Source organism: Sus scrofa, chromosome 15 (genome assembly GCF_054392235.1).
Source record: "Sus scrofa isolate SSC_HxYL_T2T_F1_AM1 chromosome 15, Sscrofa_HxYL_maternal_Yorkshire_Landrace_v2.0, whole genome shotgun sequence".
NCBI lineage: Eukaryota > Metazoa > Chordata > Mammalia > Artiodactyla > Suidae > Sus > Sus scrofa.
In genome coordinates this window covers 14,507,582-14,516,341 of record NC_139397.1, presented here as the reverse complement: position 1 = coordinate 14,516,341, position 8,760 = coordinate 14,507,582, and the positions used below count along the sequence as shown (strand labels likewise).

The 8,760-nt window shown below is 34.3% G+C and overlaps 1 protein-coding gene across 2 annotated transcripts in view; it reads right to left on the bottom strand.

The window, feature by feature from the left end:
• Positions 1-633: 633 nt before the first annotated feature.
• The window catches only part of ARL5A (ADP ribosylation factor like GTPase 5A), a 30,904-nt gene continuing 22,777 nt past the window's right edge, over positions 634-8,760 (bottom strand). For both annotated transcript variants that reach the window (XM_021076258.2, XM_084998651.1), the window contains exon 6: positions 634-6,958. In XM_021076258.2, the coding sequence (XP_020931917.1) occupies positions 6,910-6,958 (49 nt within the window). In that variant the 3' untranslated portion in view covers positions 634-6,909. The remainder of the gene's footprint in view (positions 6,959-8,760) is intronic.

Genomic DNA, 8,760 nt, shown 5'->3' with positions numbered 1-8,760 from the left:
GGAATGGCTCAAGAAATGGCAAAAAGACAAAATAAAAAATAATAATAAAAATATTCATTTTAAAAAACTGGACTTTCCTCACATTTTAAGATAAATTAATCACACAAACTGGTCACTATTTATCAGGTTCATGACCAATTCAAATACCCAAAAGTAAGAGAAAATGCTATTAAGTTCCATTGAAAGCTTACTAAAGGAGTTCCCATCGTGGCACAGTGGTTAATGAATCCAACCAGGAACCCTGAGGTTGCAGGTTCGATCCCTGCCCTTGCTCTGTGGGTTAAGGATCCGGCATTGCCATGAGCTGTGGTGTAGTTTGCAGATGCGGCTCAGATCCCGCGTTGCTGTGGCTGTGGCATAGGCCAGTGGCCAGTGGCTACAGCTCCGATCAGACTCCTAGCCTGGGAACCTCCTTATGCTGCGGGAGCGGCTCAAGAAAAGGCAAAAAAAAAAAAAAAAAAAAAAAAAGAGAGAAAGGTTAGTAGAGAAGACTAGGACAGTTGTTTTTTCATTTGTATGATGCAGCCGTTATAACCTTTCCAACCGTTCGGGTGATGCCAGTCCTGAGTATTTAATAGAGCAAGTCTGAGCACATTAAGAGAATAAACCAGAATGAAAACACTGACAACATGGTTATGTGAACAGCAATTATAATTAACCTTTTCTAAAAGAAAAGGTATACGTAATAGTACATAATAGGGTAACAATTTAACTCGACTTTTTTTCCTTTTTACTCAAAGCATAAAGCAGAGACAATACTTTATACCAGGGTAACATGCAACTTTGGGGAAAAAAAAGTTAATATACATATTAAACACGTTAATTCACCAGTAAAATCATATTTGTCATTTCCCCCCAAAATACCTTAACATTATTCTTTTATTTCATTATAAACAAGGTCCCATCACTGGTTACCTGAACCCAATGCCTTACATTTCTGCAGCTTAACATTTCAGTAAGTTATGGACACAAGAATGACGTTACAAGTATAATGAAGTAACACACCTGGCAAAGCAGCTGATTGCACTGCTTTGCCAATGGAGACATCCCTACACCATTAGCCACTCCATCCCATTCTGAGCACAAACATAAATATCCCCAGCCATTCATGAAGTTGTCTTATCAAGAAGGCCCTGAAGCATTATTTCCCTGGGTACCTAACATATCAGCACTGATGAAATACAAATGCACCCAAGTGCTCTAAGATGATCACATATTAGAATATTCCTTGAGTGTAAAATTTTTCTTGGATACAGAGAAACACAAGCTAATAAGGTGATATAGAGGTAAAAAAATTTTCTGCCTTTTCTTGCATACAAAACTTGAGTGAAAACCTTGTATCATATTAGAAATTCCAATACAACAAACCTAAAACTTTTCAAAAGGTTTCTAATTTGTTGTGTTAAATGCAGCTTTAATCATGTCAATATACATAGAGCACATATGTCAATATACAGAGACTAGTTGGAATACATTTTCATCTAGGTTTCTCTAGGAAAATACAATAAGCAAGGAAGATTAATATCTACAAGAAGAATTTGTCATATTTAAAAATCAAGTTAGTAAAGTATACTTTAAGCACAAATTAAAATCAGTATACATTTTTCTCATCTCTAGCAACCAAGAGTCCTCATTAGACATAGTTTCTTCTTCAATGTGTTATCTTGAATATTAACCCATAAAATATCTTTAAAAGTGCTCTGCAGGTATCACCTCCTCTTAAGGAACCATGGAAGGGTATAATGTAGAAAAGCCTACTCTAATTTAAAGTACTAGTTTAAAACAGAAATTATTAGAGGAACTCTTTATATCACCAATGTAAGGAATTTTGGAAAGGAAAAGTATCAATTACAATAATTAAAAGAATATATACATTTCACTTTCCATGCAAGATGGTTTAAAATATAAACAAAATATAACTGTGAATCACGGAAAATACAGTCAAGTCTTTGCCCCCAGAGTTTAGTCAAGAAAGAGAGTCAAGAAAAAGAGGGAGGGAGAATGAATGTATGAGAAATATAACAGAGCTCTATCAAAATTTTTTATAAGGAGAATCTAAAGGGGAAGGATTTTGGTGTACACACACATGAAGTGGCTTAAGATCTAAATGATCGATTCAAAATGACTAACCAACTGAGTATGAGGAGAATTAAGGGTACTTAACACAAGCAACAAACTTTTACTAAGGTAAGACACACAATATATAGTTTTCTGTACTTTGAAATTCTTTTAAAGAACAAAAATAGAGTTTTGTTTTCTAATCTCTTCATTACGTAACACCAAGGGTCATGGAATATTTGTATTAGGAAAGAGAAAACATGGTTTTGCTTTGCTTCCTTAAGCTACAGTTTATTCAGGGTTATGATGTGTATTTTCAGTTTCAAGGCCTTTTAGTAAAACAAAGCAAAAACTGATTTAAAAACCCTCTAGGCTGTATCATCAGTAAGCCAAGCACATATAATACCAAAGAAAATACATATAATTTATTAGATGGACTTAAAAATCAACACAAATCAATTTTAGGCACTTGTTGAGTACAGACTATGGGAATTTTCTACCAAAGAACAGAATATCTAGCAGGCAAGACCATAAAGATTTAAACTTTAGCTTTTAGAATACACAAGGGCTAAGCAACTGATAAGAAATATTGCATAATTAACCCAACTGCATCTTGTTACAATTTCTCCATATTTCCACACACAATTTAGGGTTTAATAGAAACAGTCAGTTTTTAGCATCCAAAACTTTTAAAAATCTGTCTTTCTTTCCTTTACTCTACCATTCTGGTCTTAAAATTAGCATACATTCTTTGACAGAGCATGATACAGTTTAATTTTTGTAAAAGTGGAACTTTTTATTAAAAAATATTTTCTATCTACAATATCAATACATAACGACTGATAATTTTGATGTCTTATAAAGGTCTATTTCAATAGGTTTATTTTGTAAGATAGGCTTCTCATTACTAATTCCTTTAGATAGCTAACATTTATCTTTGTTCATTAAGTAAACATGAGAGAAAAAACGGAATGCGCTCTATGGCCTTAAGGATGGGGGATGTCTTGAGGTTAAACACTACATATGACTTTGGTGTCTTTTTCCAACTCAAATTATTTGTACTGATATTCTTCAAAGTGTAACCCATTTTTGGTAATGGGAAGATAATACACATATAACTTGATCCCTTTCACATCTAATTATTAGCTCAAGGAGCTGGCAGAGTCTAGGTAGTTCTCTTAACTTTCTGAATCTACTTTTCAACATGTAAAGCTAAAATAAGTATTAAAATGTTAAATACAATATAATTTAAAGGGCCCTACTTCTGGTATTTATGTGCTGTGCACACAGCAACCCAGTATTATGATGTACTCACCAACTCTGACACTGCTCTCCAGTGAGCAAAGTGCAAATCAATGAATCAAGCTAGTGGAGCACAGCAAAGAACCAGAGAATGTACTTAGAAACTAGTAGTTTGGGGAACAACAGATGTAAGTAAAGTTTAGCATAATTCCAGGACAAAGGTAACATATCTTGGCAAATGGGGAATGACGATACAGGAGAGCAAGGCATGGCTGAGCTATGGGAAAGTAGTTCCCGATTACATTTGGACAGTGGGAGGTTTCAAAGTTCAATCACACAAAGAAACCTTGCCTCTATTCAGCCGTAAAGGATGGACTGACTCCAGGATACAAGTGGGCAATTGAGAAGATGATCCCAAAGTTGACAGATAATCTGGGATGTGCTGCTACCACCATACACAAAGTAGAACACACTACAGACACAGTCCCAAAAAATGCCTGCAAAGAAAGCTAGAAAGCTGTATACGGTTTTTCTATTTACACTAATAAAAACAAATTTTGAGGTTGTCTGTACTGTATGTGGTTGCTGTAGTCACAGCAAGAAATGTAAAGTGGCCCTAAGAAGGGACAGCAGAGTCCCTTTTCTAGGCATCTTAACACTATACACTCAGACGAAAAAGAAAAGAACACCTCAGGGACTTCCTGCCTTTCCTCAGAGCCCTGCACATTTCTGTCATCTCACTGTTGCTACCTACTAGGCACTTCTCGGAGACCAGAAAACAGAAACCTTTCCTCTATTCCATGCCATGCTTCTAAAATCACTTTAACTACCTGCATTAAAAATGCCAGAAAGCAGTGCTGAAGCACTTTTTAATTAAGGCAAAATGTTATATTCCCTACCCACTTCCCTCTGCCTCCCAAACCACCTGCCTTCATTGTATTCTTTGCCCATCATGAGAGCCAAAGATAGGACCAAAAATTTCAAACAAGAATCCTCATTAGAATGTGTAAGATATGCTTTCTAAATACTCTATGACAAAATTAAACATATTTAAATGCGTATAAGCAATATGGTTACTTTTACCAAGATATCAGAAGTCGCATGACTTTCAAAATTAGTATCAAACACAGGATATTTAAATCCAGTCACATGTACAGAAGTATGAAGATTTGTTCTTTTCAAAGCTGAGCATAATGACCCTAAAGAAGATGCTTGTTTACACCCAAAAGGAGTATATTAAAAAACAAAAAGCATTGCCCTTTGCTTAATTCCACTTAGAGTACATATAAATCACCAATATGACTATTCATTAGGCTTTCCATTTTATTCGGAAGTAATACTGTTCAAATGATTCTGATGTATGATGCATTTTCATACATGAATTAAAATTCTTTTGACGTAATTCTGGTTTTATGCACAAGTATCAAGGTACCATCATTTCTAATGCTTGACTGAGAGGACAGAATATAACAAAAAAAGCATGTTTTATAAATGTGGTATAAGATCTCATGCATTCTTATGATGACATGTCATCACTAAACCAGCTGTAACAATGTAATGCATGCTCTGAACATCAATTAAGAATAATATTTGGCCAGCGTCTTGATGACAGAGAATATGCTGGTACACTGTTGGACCGATGGGGCAGCAATCTAAGAGACTAAACCATGATTACTCCAAAGATAAAAGGATAAAGGTGTGGACCTGCCCAGCTACTTCACAGAATATTTGTCTCTGATGACACCGCAACATCTACAAAATAGATCTGGGTTTTCAATATACAAGCAATTGCTTACAGTGATTTGAAAAAGTACAAGGACATACGAACAAAGAAAGCTTAGAAATTTAGGATTTAACTTTTGTAAAAGCAACTTGACAAATATTAAAATGTTAGACTTGCATTTTGAACATTATAATATAAATATAAAACACAAAACATTCAATTTTAAACACTGATTTCCCATGCCTGACTTGGACTTAATGAGTATTTTATATTTTATAGAAAGGAACTTTCAATGTTTTGTCAATGCTGATACTGTGTACTATTATTTCTCATCAAAATCTTTGAAATCTAAAAGGCTGGTATTAAAAGTAGCTCTCCCCCCCTCCCCCGAGTAGTTTAAAACATGCCAGTTTTGCATTAGCCATTAGATTTTCGGCATGAAAGATACACCAACAGAGTACTCAAGAATACGGTTTAACACATTTAGGTTAATTTTGTTTACACTTAACAACAGAAATACTTTAGACTTTCAGACGCTGAAAGAAACAAACAAAAACCACTAGCAGACATAAAAGGCTTCAAGGCCAAGTTACTTCTTAGTAAAAATAATACATTATGTGGATCAATTTAAACCAAATTCTTAAAAGCATCAGAAAAGATGTTTTCTTGTAATTGTCAAACAATGCAATCATGTGATATGAGAAAATAAAAGAAAACTTACACAAAAAAACCCCCAAACTATTCTAACTCCTAAGATAAGAAATAAGTAATTTTCAAATTAAGAAAGTATTTTTGTTGCTTAGAAAATATACTTTACTTTTCATCTCAATTTACTTCAAATGCTTGACATATAATTTAATATTCAAGACGACTCTGGCTAAGTTATTTGATAGTATTTACAGAGTGATATTTCTCTGGGTTGACATATTTCACACAACGGCTTCCAATCAATAATGAAAAAAAATCACTTGATAACTTTAATCACAATTAATGATTGACTGATTAATGGATTAACAATTTACTCAGTAATTTAGGGGGCACAGATCCAATAAAGAAACAATCTGATAACTGCTTCAATGTGCAATTCTGCCCACTAGTAATAATAGGTCAGGAATATGACAGATATCCCACTCAGCTGGATTACATATATGTTTCCATGTATGTGATTTGGTCAACCAAAAATTAGGTACATAATGTCAAGCTTTTTCTTTCTTTTTTTAAAGAGCAGCTCAATGATTTTTGGGATTGGTTAGTATGATACAGAGAACACAGGGGAAGTACGAAATGGCACTTACCACCAATGCTAGTATAGTACTCACCTCACTGTGGTTATAACTAAGGATATTATTAATTTCTGCGTTATTTGCTTTTTTAAAGAACATAGATCAAAGCCATTAACTTGAACTTGAGGTATATACACAATACATACACAACCTTATGCAAAATACCTTTCATAAGTAACGTTACATTTTAAGATACTGGAAACTGAGTATCTGTGCTGATTTGTATTTTGACTTAATGGAACGAGAAAAACATTCAACTAGGGAGGGTTATACCGATAATAAAGTTCTTAAAGTTGAAAATGTCTTTCCTCTCCCTCTGTACTTACCACAGGCTACACAATGTCCTGAGAGGATTCATTATGAGAAAAACGTCAATCACAGCTTTAAGACCTTGCTTTGGAAGGAACTAACGAAAAAGCAGATTGGAAGGTGAGACTTCATCTTTGTTTTCAAATAAGTGGTCTTAATTTTTCTTTTTATAGAAAAAGTTTAAATGTTTAAATCAGTTTATTATAAATATATCTAAACCATTAATTTTTGCAGCTTTCAGGTAAAGTCCAGCACTTCATTTATACAAAGTCTATGAGCAGAGGTCAGTAGAGATCATCTAATCTTAAGTCGTGACATCATCCATTCAAGTCCTTGGCATAATCTATAAAGAAAATAAAATTTTTTGATTAAATTCTCAACTAAAAAGCTATGAACAGTAAACTAAAAGAAGATATCATTCCTCATCTACCCAAACAACAAAGATAAATCAGTTACACTGAATGTTGGTGCTACTGCAGAGAAGCCATACTTTCATACAGTGCAACCATACATTTTTGATTCTGTTCCATCTCTAGTGCCTAGAATATTGCCTGACACAAAAAAGGAGCTCAATAATTATATAGTGAATACCCACAGAAAGTAATTCAGCAATAAGTATCAAAAATATTTAAAATATCAATACTTTCTCCCTGTTTTTCTACTTTTAGAAATATATCCTTAAAAAATAATCAGAGATAAAGACAGGTTTATGCATAAGATTGCTCATGAAAGCATTTTTTTTGTTGTTGCTTTTTAGGGCTGCATCTGCAGCATATGGAAGTTCCCAGGCTAGGGGTCCAACTGGAGTTGTAGCTGCTGGCCTACGCCACAGCCACAGCAATACCATATCCGAGGCATGTCTGTGGCCTATACACAGCTCACGGCAACACCAGATCCTTAACCCACTGAGCAAGGCCAGTGATCAAACCTGCATCCTCATGGATACCAGTCAGGTTTATTACTGCTGAGCCACAACGGGAACTTCTATTTATGAAAGCATTTTTAATAGGAAAAAGTAAAATTTAAATGTCTAGCAGTAGAAAAAAAATTTTTAATTACAGAACATTCATATGATAAAATATTAAAAACTTCCTTTCAAAGACTATTTTACAATATGATAAAATGCTCATGATATAAATGAAACAGAAATGAGAGGATTATTAAACAAACAGTAGAGTTGTTAAAGTAGGCACACAATATTTATGTTACATCCATATGTTAAAACAAAACTGAAGGAAATTAAATCTCATATCACTAACACCAATGATCACTGAACAATAGGTAATTGAGCATAATCCAAAATACAGAAAGAGATGTTCATTATGATAAAAGAATGGAAATATATAACAAGAGGGAAAAGTCTGTATACATAATTTTATAACAAAATGAAGTACTATTATGAAGCATTAACCAGTATCTATGAGGAGCTTTTACAGACATGAGAAACTATGCTACCACATTAATTTTTAAAAAGCCAGGACTCATATTTTTACGTATGAGTCCAATAATGTAAAAGATGATACAAGGGGGAGAAAAAAGCAATGAGGTAAATAAATGATTGTTTTGGTGTTAGATCATAATTTTCTCCTGTTACTTGATTCCTTACTTTATTTATTTTGGCCTCATACAGCATTCAGAAGTTACTGGGCCTGGGATAGAATCCAAGCTGCAGGTGCGACATATGCCACAGATGTAGCAACACCAGACCCTTAACCCACTGTGCCAGGCTGGGGATCTAACCTGCACCATTAGAGAGACAACACCAGATCCTTAACCTGCTGTGCTACAGTGGGAACTCCCAATTCCTCACTTTTCAACTGACTGGAAATGATACAAAATAATATTAGGTGAGTAAATTACTTAATTCCAAATTGTTAAAGGTATAGTATTTACCTAATAACAAACTGTAATCTGCGCTAAGCACTTATTATCCATTATCTTAATCCTCACAACACTAAGACCAGAGCCTTTCCCATATTACAGAGAGAGCCCAGGCTTAAAGAGATGAGCAAATGGCAGAGATGGGAGTCAAATTTCAACCAATGCTAAAATACAAGAATTTAGACCAAGGTGGCCAGACGGCACAGGGAAACATTTCCCCCAAAACCAAACATTTCTACGTGGAAACTACTGCAAATGGAAGTC